The 18,392-nt window shown below is 39.5% G+C and overlaps 1 protein-coding gene across 2 annotated transcripts; it reads right to left on the bottom strand.

The window, feature by feature from the left end:
- Window positions 1-925: 925 nt before the first annotated feature.
- med24 (mediator complex subunit 24) lies at window positions 926-14,088 on the bottom strand. Of its 2 annotated transcripts, none has more exons than XM_063481439.1 (26): window positions 13,992-14,088; window positions 13,633-13,763; window positions 13,472-13,554; window positions 13,313-13,351; window positions 13,153-13,226; window positions 12,677-12,900; window positions 12,210-12,321; window positions 11,946-12,096; window positions 11,659-11,772; window positions 11,329-11,382; window positions 11,127-11,209; window positions 10,562-10,648; window positions 10,236-10,347; window positions 9,820-9,962; window positions 9,633-9,670; window positions 9,440-9,522; window positions 8,069-8,247; window positions 7,486-7,585; window positions 6,936-7,111; window positions 6,518-6,782; window positions 5,796-5,977; window positions 5,614-5,707; window positions 5,388-5,487; window positions 4,431-4,511; window positions 2,236-2,384; window positions 926-1,234 (listed from the first exon to the last, which is right to left on the bottom strand). In XM_063481439.1, the coding sequence occupies exons 2-26, from the start codon at window positions 13,760-13,762 to the stop codon at window positions 1,118-1,120; spliced, it is 2,970 nt and encodes a 989-aa protein (XP_063337509.1). In that variant the 5' UTR covers window position 13,763; window positions 13,992-14,088; the 3' UTR covers window positions 926-1,117. The 2 variants fall into 2 exon arrangements, with proteins under 2 accessions (XP_063337509.1, XP_063337510.1); XM_063481440.1 differs by having other exon boundaries at window positions 10,236-10,335.
- Between the last annotated feature and the right edge of the window lie 4,304 nt (window positions 14,089-18,392).

Here is an 18,392-nt window from a genome sequence, read left to right as displayed (position 1 = left end):
AAACCCTCCGCGCCCTTAAATCTACCAGCAGATTATGAATTTCAGGTGGCAGCACACCTGACTCTGGTGGACCTCCAGTCCTACATTCAGGACCTGGTCCGCTTCCTCAGGACTCAGGACCGCAGCACAGAAGTGGAGACAGAGTCCTGACCAAAAAGTGTCATACTTTGCTTTTGCCTAAAATGTACGTTATGGTATTTATTGATCTGTGAAAGCATTATTTATTTTTGTATTTGCATTTCATATTTATATATTTATTAACAGAACTGGACTGGACTATTTATTTTCACAGTTTAAAACTAAGGAAATGTTAACACAAGTGACTAATGCTCTGTAAAGCAGTACATTAAGGTATTTGACAGTTGATTTAAGATGTTGGCAGCACGTTAAGGGATACCAACAGCAGAACATGAGTAAAATTGTATATTTTTGTATTATTTTTATTTAAATTATAACAACAACAATAATAATAATGATAATGTCTGTATTTTATTTTTTAATAAAAAAAACGTTTTTCTGAAAAACATTTGTACCTCTTTGTGAATTAACATGCATAATTATACAAAACAATAAAATGAAACCTGAACTTCCAGTGAAGTTACTACTGTAATAGAGAAGTGCAACAAAGAGTGAAATAAGGACTTTGCTGTCATTATTTCCGCTACTGAACCAGACGGATGTCCTTTAAGTGTTGCAAGCGGTGTATGACTGTGACAAGAGATGACACCATACACAAGGCACTGTGGGTCATGTGTTGGGCTGGCTAGCATGTGATCATTCTGACTCAAGGGACAACAACGACAGCGGCCACACGTCATGTTACCGAAACTCAAAAAACACAGAGGTGCCATATCACCATGATGTGTCACAAAAACTCACAAAACAAATGCAACCAATAAAAACAGGCAAGCAAAAAAGATTTTCTGTCTGATTTCTTTATTTATTCCAAAATTATTTACAAGTGTGAAAAAAAATATATAAAAGAATATCAAAACAATGTGAGTCCAGAGCTCTTGGAAACTGTTTTCAGCCCTCCGCTGCGCTTTTGTTGCCCACCAACAGAAGATAAATCCGTCAATGCCTCGATTTATTTCGGAGGTAAATTTAAACCTGAGCCTCACAGAGCAGAGATGGCTTTGGCAGCTACACGTCTCCCCAGCGGTAGAGTCAGGTCAGTAATAGCGAGCACAACTTTAGGTTTGGCAAGAGCGGGCAGCTTCACCAACTCGGAAACCTAAATGTGCAAAAAAAAAGAAAGAAAAAAATTAACTGTTATTCTGAGAGGCGATATTTCCCAAGAAACAGTAAGAATTTTATTGTGTTGCTCAAGGCTCATGGTCATTCCTTTTTCAGTGGGTGTGTTTCTGACCCTTGATCTGGTTTTTATGGGACACTCATAGAACAAAAGAAAAGAATTAAGAAATACTTTTTCTCAGAACTAGAAAAAGATGTTCCACTAAATCAGCTAAGTTGCCTCTGTCTTGCCTCGCCTCTGTCAGTGCGCCCCAGGGTGGCTGTGGCTACAATGTAGCTTGCCATCACCAGTGTGTGAATGTGTGTGTGAATGGGTGGATGACTGAACGTGTAAAGCGCTTTGGGGTCCTTAGGGACTAAGTAAAGCGCTATACATTTAAAAAAAAAAAAGGGGGGGGGGCAGGGATAGCTCAGTAGGTAGAGTGGTTGCCTCATGGTCGGAAGGTCGGGGGTTCGACTCCACTGAACAGCTACCCTGAGGTACCCTTGAGCAAGGTACCGTCCCTACACACTGCTCCCCGGGCGCTGCATTGGTGGCTGCCCACTGCTTCACTGGGTGAATGGGTTAAACGCAGAGGAGTAATTTCCCTACGGGGACTAACACATACACATTAAACATTAAAATACAGGGCATTTACCATTTTTGTCCATTACTCTTTTTTTCTCCTTTCTGTTATCAATTCTGGTTTGTTCTTGGCATTTTATTCCATTTCAAACTCTGCACATGTTATGAAAATGTGGCAACCCTAACATTTCGAAGCTTGTAGGAGTGATTAATATCTCTTGCAAATGCAAGAGGCATCTGTGCTATGACCTTCAGATTCCCTCTTGATCTTATCAGAACACTCAGTCTTTAAAGACAGTAGAACACTTGTAAGCAGGATTCCTGAACCCTTCCCGATAATATCTAAAGAAGCAGTCATCCCTCTCCCTCCTTTATCTCCACCTGTCTGGCCTCTCCCCTCACAGCTCATAACTCACCATTGTAAAAGGCATGAACTGTAGGATGCTCCCACGGCTTCCTTGCTCCAGACACTCAACACACTCCTCCATGAAGCTCTGCACAAACTGGGTGTGAGGTCCAGCCATCTTTGAGCCAAGGATGGAGGAAATGAGGAGAAAAAGGTTGGCTAAAAGGAAGAGAACAGATGGTAAGTACTATCCTGCTGAATTATTTTATATCCCAAATCAAATCATCCCCAATATCAACACCACTGACAAGATGAGTCGTCCTCTTGCTGCAGTGCACTGTTGCACTGGGTGTTAGCATTCTTTGGCATGAACCACCCATCTAAATGTTTTGATGCATGCTCAATCATCCAGGTAAGGAAATCTGTTCATCAGGAGAGCATCTAACAAAAAAGGCTACGTCCAGATGAACCGAATCAACTTTCTAAATGTTATTGCTGATCAAGCGCTTTCAGTTGTTGTAATGGCACTCCCTGATGACAGCAGTCTCCCAAAGCAGCACACTGCACTCTGCCACACTGCAGAAACTGCTCGACAAAGGTTCGAGTAAATAATAAAAAGCCTAAGAACCCCAGTCTCCCCAGATCTTAATTTAAATGAGCATACACGGAAGGCGGTTGACCCAAGGTGGTCCCACCCCAGAAACCCAGACAGACGGGGTATTTTAATTATTGTCATGTTTACCGTTTAGCCCGTGAAAGTTTGGATGATAACCCTTTTTTGTGCCTTTTTAATAACACCACAGTGGATTTTCAGCCAAATAATCTGAAATACTTGACTGGAAAGAAGACTTTCACTTTGAATTTAAAGAGCTTAACACAAGTAGTTTATTAAACATTTAGGAATGACATCCATTTTAATATATGGTGCCCCATTTTCAGGTGCTCAAAAGTAATTGGACAAACTAACAAAGTTAACTATACTGATTGCCGCAAGCACCTTCAATTGCTGCTTGTCAGTGGGTCTCTCTGCTGTGCTCACTTGGGTTGACTGACTTGGCCGCTGAAGAATATCCTGCTTCTTTGCCTTGAGAAACTCTTGGGCTGTTTTTTTTTCCAGCATGCTTTGGATCATTATCCATTTGCATCGTGAAATGCTGACTAATCAGTTTTGCAGACTTTGGCTGATTCTGAGAGACAGCACAGCCCCATGCACTTAACACTTCATCCTGCTACTTCTATCAGCAGTCACACCATCAACAAATTTTCCATTGACGAAGGTGTCTCTTGATGGTAGACCTTTAAATGATACGCCTACATCCTCAAGAGTGTTTTTGACGTGGTTATATGCTTAAAGGAAATAATTCTGTGATCATGCACTTTTGTTTTCTTCTGTGGTCTTTAACACTGTTTGGTTTTGCTGAGTTGGCCACTTCATGCTTTTTTTTTTTTTTTTTTCACCATCTCTCTAAGTTTTATTTTGATTTCCGTTAGTCTAATGAAAGTCTTCTCTGCTTGCATCTCTTTGGACCTCATTATGAAAGCTCCAGTGATAAGACACCAAATACAAGTTCAATACATGGAATCAACTACAGATATTATAAACTGCTTAGTGTGTCATGATATAAAGAGGAAACAGGCCTCACCTAGTCATGAATCTGCTTTTCAGTAAATATCCAATTATTTCCAAGCCTCAGAAAATGGGCATTATGAATAAAATGGTTGCAATTCCTCAGCAGTTGATGTAATACTTTTGTTAAATCACTTAAATGAAAGCTTAAATTTTGCACTTTAATTACGTTTTGGTCTAAAATCTATTGTGGTGTTTTGCAGAGGCAAAAAAGGTTCTTTCTAATATATTTTTTAAAAAATCATGCAAAGTTTAAAAAAGTCACATTCATATAACATATAGCATTCTTGCTAACTTTAAATATGCAAAATATAATTCTCAGTAATGTCAGATATTTCTTTTAGCGTAACTTTGATTAAAAAACATCACACAATTCACTTTACGTGAAAATAATGAGTGTCTTAGCTCTGTGTTTGGCCTTGCAAACATATTCAAGGGCTGGATGAGGTCACATTGGGCCTTCAGAATGTGAGATCTTGTGGCTTTAATCACAGCAACATACCAGTCTCTCCAGTTTCACATTAAATCGTTTCCCTGATTAGTTAATTCTGGATTTTTCTTGAATTTGTTCATCGTAATTCGACATTTTTATGAAAGAGATGGGGAGGAGAGTAGAGACATGCTGGTAAAATTCTCACCCAGGACTCGGTTGAGGGGGTCCCTCATGTTGACAGTGTGGAGCTGTGAGGCAGATAGAGAGCTGCTCATAGACCGGTCTCCTGCACGGAAGACAAGGAAGATGTGATGGATGAGTTGACAAGTTTCATTTTCGTTCTACTAATTTAGTCATTCGAGGAAATTTTATTTAAAAAAAAAAAAAAAAAAAAAAAAAAAAAAAAAACACATTTAAAAATCTAGAGAATGTGAAAAAGGAAGTTAAGGATCCGTTGACGGTTGGTTTCCACTGCCATCTTACATCATAATCCACTGTTCCTGGAATAAGACATTTCAATGATACTAAAAATGAAAAGATGATTTTTTTTTACAAAATAAATTAATTCTGATTTTTTTCTTAACATGGAAAATAAACGTTTCTTTCTCCTTGCGCGAAAAGATGTATTTTATTCATAATACCATTTTAAAAAGTCTATAAAGTGAGGCATCCGGCGCTGATGAACGGTTTCTAAATGATTGACTTTACGTGGCAAAGAAAACCACTGTCACTTTCAGTCTTAACATCAAAGCATTTTTTTCCTAAGTCATGCAACACACTGAAGTTTGACATCCTGTGTGGGGGTTTCTGTGTAAAATTTCCAAAGCAGTTAATATAAATGCTCATTACTTTAAGTCATGTGAAAAGCAGGATGAAGGGGGTATGCTAACTGCACAATCGCTCAAAGCAAGAAGCACTGGATGGCAGCGTTCAAGTTAGAACCTGCTGGCAGCCAATGCACTTGAAGGATAATTAATGAGGAGGAAGACCAGTTTGCGAAGCAAATTAAGTGCTTACTAGAAGTAACTTGCTGTTACAGTTCTGAAACTCTCTGGTATTACCACCATTATCATCCCCAGCTCAGACTAGCAGACAGACATCTGTAAACCACAGGTTTTATCATTTAACGGTGTATTCAAATCCAGGCACAAAGGGGCCTAACCTGGACTGGAAAGGGCTACAGGTTCATCCTCGTTGGAGCTGAGCAGCCGCATGAGTTTAGATGGTTGAGTGTCATCCAAGGGAAAGAGGCTGTTGTAGTCCTGCAGGGAATAATAAAGGAATCATGTCAGTATTTTTACACTCAAACACGTCCTCTTACAGAAAACACGTTCTCCTAATTTTACCAAGTTTTAAAAATTTTATTTTTTAATAAAGAGCTTCTTTACCTCAATATCTTCTCTCTGCCTTTTGCGCTGGCGAGCTGAGAAAGAACCTTTGTGGTGAGAGGAGTAAGAGCTGAGTGCGCACCACACAGACAGCCTGAGGGGACATCCAGAGACAAGAGTCAAAACCGGAAGTCAAAAACGCCACAGCGACTGCTGCCCTTTGGGTATTAAGCTTCTCTTACTTGGCCAGTGCCTTTCCAGGTGGGTCTGCCAGGCTGCGCCAGTGGGCGGAGTCTGTGAGTAGATTGGGCAGTATGGTACCCAGCAGCGTGAGGGTGATCTGCTGGGTGTCCAAGCAGAATATGCTGTAGAGTAACTCTACCACTCGATTGGCCCACTCCTGCCGTGTCTCCTTTAACAGTTCCTGTGTTAAGAAACAGTTTCATGTTTTCACAAACTGGCCATTGATTTGAATAAAATGAGATTAGTGACCATTAGTGCAACGGAATAATGTCAACAGTGTTTTATGCACAAATGTTTGCACAACCGACAACACAGACTCCTACTAACACTATTTAAGGTCAATGGCGTGCAAAGAAACAGCTACAAGCTTGGGTAAAAAAAAAAAAAAAAAAAAAAAAAAAAAAAAAAAATCACATATTTGTCATTATTTTATGAGGAAATAAATGCATGCAAAGCTCTTCTTTATCTAATGTAACCACATTGGTTTCACTAACGTCTTTGTTTCTGGCTCGATGTTCTCACTTTTTCTGCTTAAATTTCAACATTTAACTATGCTCTAAGTTTCTGGCTAAAGGTTGCTCAAGTAAAATTGTAATAAATCAAGGAAGCCAATAAAGAAAATCTTCAAGTTAAAAAAAAATTATAAAATTAATTCGCCTTTAAAGATCGATAGTGTTGCCGATGGTCACTGCAAAAGCCATCAGATCTTTTATCCCCGTACCTTGACCAGATTGTTAGTGAACCAGAAGACACCTCCCATGTTGAGAAGACTCTCGAACAGATGCAGAGCTCGGCTGTCCACCCAGCCTTTACGCAGCACTGCCTGGAACTGCTTGCTGAGGGCCGTATGGATGGGTTCTTTGGGTGGCAGCAGGTTGCGGTAGGGGATCGGCTCCTGGCCCTCCACTGGGGACCGCAGGGTGGCACCCGTCTGTTGGAAGACGTCGGCGCACATGTGCTCCATGATGGAGCTCATAATGATCACGCTGGTGAGATTGTGGAAGAAAATGATGTTACTTTTAACTCGGGTAATGAGAGACGGTGAATCAAACTGAATCCAGCACAGGGAAATGTCTCAGAATTTGTAAAATATAAAGTCGGTGGGTGCTGGTGTGGATGCGCTCTTTATGTGTTTGTACCGTTCATTGTAAAACTGCAGAGTATTCTCCCCATAAAGTGGCGTTACAAGCTGCCGGATCATAGTCTGGGGCTTCTCCCTCTCATCCCTTCCCAGCATCCGGACATGGGCTACCAACCATGCCACCGCACAGATGGCCATGCTGCACACTTTGCCCTTGATATTGTCAGTAATCTTCTACGCTCGCAATGGCAGCACCCAGGAAAGAGGAAGGATGTGATTAGCAGAATGAAGAGAAGGAAGGGTTAAAGACGGTCGAATTCTGACTAAAATGGGCATCCTCCCACTTTGCATTAGAAAACAAAGTTGAAAGGAATAGGGAAGAAGTGACAAGTTGGCTACACCTACTAGACGTCACTAATGATGCGCGTTTTCACAGCTTTTTTTTTTACTCAAGTAATCTCGAAATATTCAGTGGAAAATGTCAAGTCATGAGTCAACGAAATACAAGGGTGGGAAGGGTTGAAACCTGAAAATCATATGAGATACTTAGGAAACCACAAGGAATCTTTATTACCCACAGAAAGGAAAAATAGTGAAGCTGGACAAACCTGGACCGCCTCTACAGAAAGCACACCATTCTCCCATGCATTCAAGACTTCCAGTATGGCCGCTGGAATGCTAAGGCAGATTTCATGCCATTTCACCTGCCTGTCACAAGGTTAGGAAAAAAAACCCCACATTCAGAGCATTGCTGGCCACGTTTAAGACATTTCTAAACACTAAATAAGTGCAAGTTAAAATCAGAAACATTTATGTCAAACAAAAATACAGTACAGTAAAAAACTGTGCTCTTTTACGTCTATCGTAATTGTTATTCAGGCATGTAAATGAAGTTCAGGGTGTTAAGCAACTTCATGACGGGGTTGAGTATGCCACCATCTAAAGGAAAGATCTAAAGTTAATTACCGCAGCAATGCCAGGCAACATCTGCACTGACTGTAAATGATTCATTTACAGATTTCACTTAAGCTTTCAACTCACACTAGTTTCTTTTTTTTTTTTTTAATTAACATTTAGGAATCACTGTACAATACCATCAACTTCAGCAATTTGTCACTACATGTATTTTTCTTTTTTTCTGTATTTAAACAACTAAAATATCCATATGAAAAGAATGAAAGAAGAACTCACACTAGTTTCATCTCTGATGAGTTGTTCAGCAGAGTCACCAGGCTCTCCACTTTCCCAGGCTCGGGTCTGAAGCAGGGGTGGTCTGGGTTCAGAGTCTTGCCCTCTTCAGGCATACATGTCTGCAGCCAAGTTTCAAAGAAGGGTGTCTCTCCTGAAGGACTGGGGTCTGACAGGATCACCTGGACAGAAGTCAGCTGATCACAGTCTGCTCAAAAAGACAAGATCTCTATTGTTTATTATTTTGAGGCGACCACCACATTTTTCTCCCTTTTTAACGCTAGCGAATACCTTTAAAGAATATTTTAATATGCAAAAAAGCCTTGTTGTTTATTACAGATGCAAAGTAATTCTGTCCACAATTAACGTAGTTAAGACTTGAATTTTCAACGACATAAAACTCATTTTTACATTGCCGGGCCACATACAGCCTACCAGAGAAATCCCCTTTCTGTCAGCATAAAGAAGTTTAACTACACATTTAACTCCTGAGATCTCTTAATAGAAGAAAAAGGAAAAATTCTCTTTAAAAAAAATGTTTTTTTTCAAGATAAAGAAATGTTGCAGTTGTAAATTAAAGAAATTCTAAAATTAAACTAAATTTAATTAACTCTTTGGGCTTAAATTGTAAGTGATGTGTAAAATGACATTGAAATTGTTGGCAGCTCTTTAAACAGTGGAGTCACTGTAAAATTATATATAAATAAAGTAATTTCTATAGTATACAGTGAAAAAAACATTTCATACACATCTATTACCTAATTATACCAGTGCAGTATGAATGATGATGGGCAATGTCTTTATCAGTAGTAAAAGTTTTAAAACTTGTGAAAACAAAAAGTCCTCTGTTACATTTTCCAAAGCCGTCCAGCGAGCTGCAATAAAGCCATTCCTGGGCTGTTTTTGGCTCCCGGGCCTTCTGTTTAACACCCCTGCCCTAGAGCCCATAGTATCCCTCCCTTCTGTGATCTAACACTAGTGGAGTGCTCCTTGGTGGGGCCCTTGGGGCAACGGTTCACAAGAATGCACATTTTTCTTTTTTTCTTTCTGATTATTGCCTCCTCTCTAACCTCTCTCACACACGCACATACAGACATAGATTTTTCTACTATACCTCTGTAGTTGTATTACTCTCACTATAATATGTGTAAAAAGGCATTTGTTGTGACTAAATTACTTTGATAATAAAATAATAATAAGGATTTAAAAAAAATTATAATATTTTGCAAGAAGAGAGTTTGTTTAGGTAATGTTAGACGACTTATCCACAGCCCTCTCTGGACACCTTGTGGCCTTAAAGTGAAGGGGCAGGCAGTCTTACTGCAACATCCACATAAGGCACTGTGCACTTGAACTTTGTCAAACTGAACTAACCTCAGATCCATATGTCTGCACCACGTGGCAGAGCATAAGGAAGGAGATGTCGAAGAGCAGGGCCCGTACAGATGCAGACTTGGCTAATGGAAAGGAGGAGAACATCCACAGTGTTAGTATCCCACTGAAAGATTGTGTGAATGAAAGAAGAAATTCCCTATTCGGAACATGTCACTCTTGTATTTGAACTCACATCCTTCCCCGCTGATGTGCTTGGGAAACTCATTAAGCCTGGAACAAAACAGGGGGATAAAACATTACACAGTAACACACGAAAACTTCATGTTCAAGATGACGTTGCACATAATCTCTCAACACTTGAAAATTGCCGGTCTTACAAAGCTCTTGTTACTAAAAGTTCAAAAGCGTAATTTACTCACTTAATGAACTTCCGGGCAAAGGATTTGAGTTTCCCAGTGGCTGCTGCTGCAGCCAGGAGCAGATCCAGGCTCTTCCCAGACAACATGTGGCCAAGAACACCGAGCAGACCCTCAGGAGACTTAGAGTGGTCTGCATCTACTGTCTAATGAACAAAGATGGAAAACTTATACTCATGTTTTGTTTTTTGTTTTCTTTTTTTTAAACACTAACCCGTTGTAATGTTGTGACCTTTAAAACACATTGATTCTGATATTTTCAGACATTAGGTTTCATCGGTTGTGGATCACTTTTACGATCATACACATGATTCTCCAAACCTTCTTTGGCACTTCTGTCAATGGCCAACACTACATCTGCATTTTGATATATATTAATTAAAAACATGCACAATTCAAACATGGTTATGGGATGCTACCTTGAGAATATTGGTAACAGTGGGCTCCGCCCTCAGGATGAGGCCCGGGTTAGGCTGGATGTTAGCATTTTCTGCAGTCTTTAGCCTGGGGGCGAACTCCCTGTCCTCGGTCCTGAATCAAATTTGCAGGGGAGAAGGATATAAAGGGACGGGAAGAGGATGGGGATAGGATGGAGGTGTTGGGGGAAATGACATGAATATAGTGGATAAAATTCCATTCTCATTTCTCATCAATATAATAAATATTTTTAAAAAAAGAAATATAGGCAATCTTTTTCCTAAAATATCCATAATCGCATGTTTTCTGATAGCAGAGAAACCCATACCGCTTTGACGTGAGGGTAAGTGTATTTGAATCCGACAGCAGCCCGAGTTTATTACACTCTGTCAGGAGCATTCCAAGGCAATCACAGCTACATAAAGAAGCAAAAGGGACAAAAATAAAAAATTGGAAGCATCGCTGAACTTGGTATATACAGGTAAACATAAACAGCTATACTATTAGAATACAAGATGGTAAATGGAAGATGGATAATAATTCTAATAATAGCTGCTTTAACAATGTCACAGACGGCAGTACCTGAATATAAAAGAGATATTTATTTACTGCCATTTCAGTTCAACTCTGTTATATAAAGTCAAATCACAAAAACAGTCATCTCACGGTGCTTTATATTATAAGGTAAAGACCCCTGCAGTAATACAGAGAAACCCTAACAATCAGATGACCCCCTATGGGCAAGCACTTGGCGACACTGGGAAGGAAAAACTCCCATTTAACAGGAAGAAGCCTATGGCAGAACCAGGCTTAGTAGCTATAGCTGCTTTTCTTATCTATATAATCTTATTATGAGATCAGGGGCATCTCCAGTGACATTTACGAACACTTACTTGCATCTCTGATCTGCTTTGTCCAGGAGTGGCGTAAGCTTAAGTAAGTACTGAAATGCTATGTTCACATCCTCCATGAAATCCTGGGAAATACATTTGCAACGTTTGAAAGTGACAAATACAGTTTATGACATTACACACCCAGTGCTCAATATCTAGGTGTTAACTTCCAATACAAAGATCAGTCAGGCATTTACTTTACCTGTCCTTTGTCACTCTGAGGATATTTCTTTAGTCGAAGTAGAACTTGTGGGATCTGAGATGAAGAAATCACAAGTTAATTTCATCTGATTTCTGTGGAGTGTAGACAGTAATACTACTACCAAATCAGTTTCATGCAGACAGCTCAGAGGGGAGATTTAAAAATCACCGCACAAAATGTGGCAGACTATTCGTTCTCTAAACTAAAATAAAAATCCACAACAAACAGAGTCAAGGAAGCAGTCAATGATATAAACAACAAGTAAAAGTGGCAAAAGGCAGACAAAAAGACAACAGAGGACCACGCTTTCCTCTTTGAAGTGGATCTTACCTTAAGGAAAGTAAAAGCAGTCCATTTAAGCTCCTCTGTGCCCTCTGGTGACTCAATGAGGCCAGTGAAGCAAGCTTTCCATATCTCCAGGACAAAAAGGGGAGCAGGAATTCGCTGATGGGAACAGAAAGATTCCATTTACATCACACAAAACCTCACCAGGAAAGGCTGCGTAATACTTTGGCCAAAAGCTGAAATTTTTCTTTTTTGTGTGTAATGAAATTCCTTTGTCTTATAAAATCTGTCAGTCAAAATATTTACTGTTTTTTTCACAGCTTAATATTCACCTGCATTCTTTTGATCATCATTAACTGCTCCACCAGCGGCTGTATCTCTCCTGTCAAGTTCATAGTCCCTTCCAGCATGATGAAGGCATGAACTGATGGAAAAGAGGCATGAACTGGAGGGTCACTCTGCTCAAACAGCATCAGGGGAATACTGAAGAAGAGAGTGACGAAATTGGCACAAAGAAGTCAGATGGGAGGCTTGAAACTATTGTCAAATTAAAGCTTAGGAGGATCATTTGCTCATTATTAACATGTCAGCCTCACCTTTTTACTAGTGACAAGCTCTCCTCTAATCTAGTATGCAGTGTTGAGTTAGTCACACTACTAAGACCGTCTGTCAAATTAAGCACAGCTTGCTCTACATTGCTCCAGGAACCTGTGGAGGAAAAGCAGCAGCAGAAACAGTGTTTAGATGCCACGCTCGGCACAAAAACACACATTAAAGATTTGTCCAAAAATGACAGTTTTAGCTTAAGTGAAATTTTTGAATCACTATGGCTGACTGCCAATAATTTTGACAATTGCCAGATTCCACACATATGCAGGTGTTTGCCTTAGAATGACTTAATATTAAAAGGCAAATAAACTGCCAATAAACTTTTGAGAGCATGTTAATAGAACCTCGGGTAATTTATACACTATATAGATGTACTGATACATCAGCAGATTACAGCCAGACTTCACTGAGCACAACCCTATGTGTAAACAAATACCCACACACACTTCTATACCTTGGTCCTCCAATCTGGCAATGTGGACCAAAGCTCTGTTCTTGGTGCTGTTCATCAGACTCTGGAGCCTTTCCTGGCACGCTCCAAGACTGGTCTCTGTGCTGGCTGATGGACCCAGTTCTCTGAGCTTCTCACAGTACCACGCGCAGCCCTGCAGCAGCCACACTACCACTGCCAGCAGAGCCCGACAAAGCCCGATGCATTCCTCTGTTTTTCCGTGACAGCTGGATCAATAAGAGACAAGAAGCAGTGACATTTTAAGCAAGATACACACTCACTGGTCCCTTTATTAGGTACACCTTGCTAGTACAGGGCTGGACCTCATCGGCTTCATGGTTTGTTGTGTTGTTTGATGTGTTGTGCATTTAGAGATGCTCTTCTGCAAACCTTGGTTATAAAAAACATTTCTGCATCCATCAGAATTTTAAAAGACGTGAATTAGATTCATACAGATGCATTAGAAACACTTAACATACCTAAGGCGATGGCAGAACATGTCCATTATTTCTAACAGTGACTTGACACAGAGCTCCCGGGAAAAATCATCAAACTGTCACAGAAAAGACAAGTAAGATCATTCACATTTTCTTATAGTAAAAATAATTTTGCATTGAGTATTGTCATGCAGAAAACTACCTTGCTGATAGCCATAAGCACACTGGAATAAGACACCATCTATGGCAAGAAAGGAGACAAATCACAACATGCAAAATAACCAACAAGGTTAGAGAATCTTCTCAGTTTCACACGTTTTCATTTGCTTTTTTTAAAAAATACAACAGTCCTTTATCTCACCTGTGAACTTATGGCATATTTGAGATAAGACAAGATGAGTGGGTTAGGGGATGGTCCAATCATCGCTTGCTCCATCAAAGCCTCTGAATTATATACAAGGAACAGTTAGAGCAACTTTAGAAAACACAAGAACCGGTATACTTAAACAGACTACTACCAACCTGCAAGGTTGAGATAGTCCCATGTTGCTCCCTTTGGGAAGTTTTTCTTGATGTTGATGGCCCACTGGTAGTCACTCCAACGATCTTTCCAAGCCTGCAGAATGGCTTGCTTCAAATTGACCATCTTCATCCTGGCGGGGGAAAAAAAACAATAAAAATGGCCACAATTCAGTCACTGTTCGTTTTTACGCTATAACACTCAAGCTTATTTTACACTATTCCCTAGCTACGTTAGCTCATGCTATTTGCTAATGAAATAGTTAAAGAAAACTTCTCCTGTCGGATGCAGAAAACAAACAGTTTTCACAATAAATTAACACCAAAACGAGTCTCAAAGCGGTGCTAAATCTGATACCTACCTGACGCTTTGAGTTTTTAGAAGCTTACGCTAAAATACATTTGTTTATAGGACCCCAGCTTCACAACGCAAGAAGCGACGTTTTTGTTTTGAAAGACGTACCCGTTCATTGGTTAACCTCCTGACGTTTCAGTATTCTTCGCGCGGATTGGTTGAAGGGGAATACCGGCAGAGCTCCGCTCGACTAGCAGCAGATGTCGCTGTTTACAAAGGTAAGAATCATAGCTCGACCACAGTATTTATACCCTTTTCTATACATAAGGAAATGAAGGCAGCAAAAATGTTGTTGTGCCTTCCAGCTAAGGGTAAAACATGAAACCAAAGAACTGAATAATTGTCTAATATAAACAGCTATTTTAGCCTGACCCCTGTGATGTCTTGTTAGCCGTTTGCAGTGTCGTTTTGTTTGTTAGTGAAAATGAAGGAAAGTATAGTTCTTGCAGAGGCATGACTTAGTATTTTTGTGTTATGCAACTTTTTGTTTCTACTCCTTTAAATTTTGGAGGCAAATACAGGACTTTATACACCACCTCATTTGTTGGAGTTTTTAGCTAGGTTTAGTTTACTCAGCAGTATGAAGACCAATTAAAACTAGCTACAACTACCATATTAAACTTGTTTACACAATATTGATTTGGTGATATTCTGAAATGAATCCTTATGGCTAATAAGTGCTTTTGCTTTAGGTATTTTTAGAATAAATTTTTCTAATACACTTGCAGTTTTCCAGGCCAATGATGTATTTACTTATAAATTTCAGCAGCCCCACATGTGTAGGTGTTATTATTATTGCTTTTTTATGACATAACAAACCTAAACTAAACCCAGACATAACTTAGTAACAACTGGTGTTATTTGTTTCCACATTAACTGAATTTTTCTTGTACTGTTAGCTGTAAAATGATGACATAAGTTATACCTGATATGACTAAGTTTAATTTATTTTGTTTGATTATTTCATCCATGCATACAGTGAAATGCATTGTTGTCTTACATAACCAACCTCATTCAGCTGTGTGATTCACTACCTCGGTGTAGCTCTTTTGTGTGTACCAGTCCAGTCCCTTTCAGCAGGATTTTGTTTATTATGTCAGAATGTTGAGGTGGAAAAAAAGCAAAACAGGACATGTGTCTTTACAGCAGTTCACACTCTTAGAAAGCCAGAAAGAAACAAGGGTGAAATAAACTATGAGCAAATGTGGAAATGGCTCCTTTATTTAGATTTAAATAAATAAACAAATCTGGTTATTCACAAAGCACATGCTCAAGAAGAAAATATATTCAGAACGATGCTGAAAGTGGCACTAGTATTTAAAAAAATTCTACTCAGGCAGGAGTTTCTCTATCTCCTTTTAACTTTTGAACTCAGTTGTATTTCATGCTAAAAGGGATATTGTTCTCTATATCAAAACCACCCAACTACCTCTGTTAGGGAATATCCTGTATTGAGTTTATGACTACAAAGACCCTCATTCTGCCTGACACTGGAGACGGTGTCCTGATAGAGCGAAGTCTGTGTCCTGGGACGGCCCTGTGCCAGCCAGCAAGAGATGATCCATGCGTCCTGGCGTTGTCTTGGTAGGTGAGGGTTGGAGAGATTGTGAAGTTGTGAGGTGTGTGTGTGTAGCGGTGAATTTGGGCAGAGTGATCCTATCCCCTCTGCCTTCTACATAGTGGAGAGCTGCATTAGTGGAGGGTACTGAGAGATCTGAGTCTACCCCTGGGGAGACCGGAGAGACTGAAGTCACAGCTCTGTGTCTGTTCTCATGACTTCACTGCCGGGACAGACCCAGTTTTGCTGACTCTTATTTTTCTTCTATGTAAGCTATTGAGTAATCCCATTATAATGGGACTCACTAGTGTTTAGTTTGTGGTGCTCAAAGTCTCTCAGGATTACCTGGATGTAGATACTTTCACTATGAAAGAACCCTGTATTGACAACTTATCTAATTTTGAAAATGGCACATAGTTTTTAGAAGTATTATTTTCAGATGCTTATTATTCTTCAAACTATTTTTTTTTTAATTCTCTCAACACCATCAATACCTTTCAGCTACATAATAATGAGATAAACACAAGCTACTATCTCCAAACACCAGCAATTAACAATGAAACTATGTGGATTATGTGTTGCGTTGTGTTTTGTGTAATCAATTTATTAAATCCATTAGGGCCAATTGCTTAATAAACCATAATCATCCACCTGTACGGGGTGCACAGAGAGGCAGAAGATAATGATCCCTATGAAAGAGCAGAACTAAATAAATGTGATATTTCATAGCATGTGTTTCTATTAGATCTTTACATCGGTTATACTTCTCTATTCTGTTTTTTTTTTTTTAAACACAACATTACTGTCATTCATTCTCTCCTGGGGCCTCTGGGCACACCAAGATAATTACCAAGGGTTCAGAACCAGGAAATGAGAGTGGCCCTCTCCTGTCCCCTCAGGTTGTCCAGTGATGTTGCTTCATGAATCAGGATAGACTAGAGGCAACTACTGTAACCAAGAGAAGGTAAGGCACATGATGTGTCAGTACGTTTAATGTATACAGCTTCTTTCCCTCAGGTTTGAACTCAAAATGAAAGTCTTTCTGGAGGGTGATGTAGAAACAGCAGCTTTAACATAGGTGAACAATATAGTAAGAGACATGAACATCTGGTTAAAGCTGTTAAAGCCATGGCAACCGACTTTGGGAATAATATGTGTATGGGTAGGCTTTCTAAATTTGCTGACCGACTCTTGTAATACAAATAATGTACATAGGAAAAGCACAGTTGCAGTAAATAACACAATAACAAATTTATATACACTAAACACTCACCTTCCGCTTCATTAGTTACACCTTGTTAGTAGTGGGTTGAAACCACTTTGCCTTCCGAACCGCCTTAATTCTTCATGGCATAGATTTAACAAGGTGAACATTCCTCAGGGATTTTGGTCCATATTGACACGAGAGCCTCATGCTATGTTATACTGAGATCTGGTGACTGTGGAGTCCATTTGAGGACAGTGAACTCATTGTGATGCTCAAGAAAGCAGTTTGAGATTATCTGAGCTTTGTGACATGGTGTGCTGTCCTGCTGGAAGCAAGCAGCCATCAGAAGATGGGTACACTGTGGTCGTAAATGGACAAACGTGGTCAGGAACAACATTCTGGTGGTGTGTTAAATGACGCTCTGTTGGTAAAAGTATTCCTCACACCATTATATTACCTCCAGACTAAATCATTGACACAAGGCAGGAGGGATTCACGCTTTCATGCTGTTTATGCCAAATTTTTAGTCTAGAATTTTAATGGTGCTGCAGAAATGGAAACTCATTAGAGCAGGCAACGTTTTTCCAATCATTTATTGTCCAGTTTTTTTAGCCTAAGTTTCCTGTTCCTAGCTGACAGGAGTGGCACTAGGTATCATTTTATGCTGATATAGCCCATCTGCTTCAAGATTCAGTTTGCTGTACAAGAGGTACTGTTCTGCATACCTTGGATTTAACAAGTGATTGTTTGAGTTGCTGTTGCCATCCAGTCTGATCCTCTGATCTCTGACATAAATAAAACATTTTCAACCAGAGAAATTTTGCTCTCTGGATATTTTCTCTTTTTCATACCATTTTCTGTGAGCCCTACAGATGGTTGTGTGGGAAAATCCAAACAAATGAGCAGTTTTTGAAACAAGCCTGTCTGGCACCAACAACCATGCCACCTCCAAAAATCACCTTTCCTCTCCATTCTGATCATCGGTTTAGACTTCATCAGGCTGCCTTGACCATGTCTAAAAGACTAAATGTGTTGAGTTGTTTTTACCCATATTATATCTGTCTTACTGATGTGTATAGTGAAGTTGAGGAGAATAATTTTGCTAAAATAAAACAATAAACTTCTCATTTGACATAATAGAGAATTTCAAAATTTTGCCATTTCTAGTGTTTGTATTACAGCATTTATAGAACAGACAAAGATATCAGGAATAATAGCCCACGCTTTAAGAAAAAAACAAAACAAACACACACACACTTGGAACTACAACATACAACTGAGGACTGTAGCACTAACAAAATACCTGTAGCTAGCAAAAATTTTAAATTTCAATATTTTAAACAATAATTTTAGACTGTAGTTAGGTATGGCACTTGCATTCATTATTCTTTTTTTAATCTATGCAGTCTTTTAACGTCTACTGGGGCACGGCTTACAGCCGTGGGCTTTTTACACAGGATGACAAGGATGGGTTGTAGGATAAGGCTGTTGTGTCTCTTCCATTTGGGCAACTACAAAACACATCTCAGTAATTGGATAAAGTCCCATCACACTTCAGGATCAGTTTGTACTGTCAACTCAGCAGCGCTTTCAACTGGTTTTATTTTCATTTGTCTGACTAGAGACTGCTCTGGCATGCAAAC

Source organism: Pelmatolapia mariae, linkage group LG8 (assembly GCF_036321145.2).
Source record: "Pelmatolapia mariae isolate MD_Pm_ZW linkage group LG8, Pm_UMD_F_2, whole genome shotgun sequence".
NCBI lineage: Eukaryota > Metazoa > Chordata > Actinopteri > Cichliformes > Cichlidae > Pelmatolapia > Pelmatolapia mariae.
This window is presented reverse-complemented; position numbering and strand designations above follow the sequence as displayed.

Bases quoted from the DNA above. Each gene is read 5' to 3' on its own strand.
- med24 (XM_063481439.1), bottom strand. From the start codon at position 13,762: ATGAAGATGGTCAATTTGAAGCAAGCCATTCTGCAGGCTTGGAAAGAT. The intron at 9,671-9,819 runs GTGAGTAAATTA...GTTTTGTTCCAG, and splicing joins TTTGCCCGGAAGTTCATTAA to GCTTAATGAGTTTCCCAAGC. The intron at 4,512-5,387 runs GTTAGGCCCCTT...TCTTCCGTGCAG, and splicing joins TGTAGCCCTTTCCAGTCCAG to GAGACCGGTCTATGAGCAGC.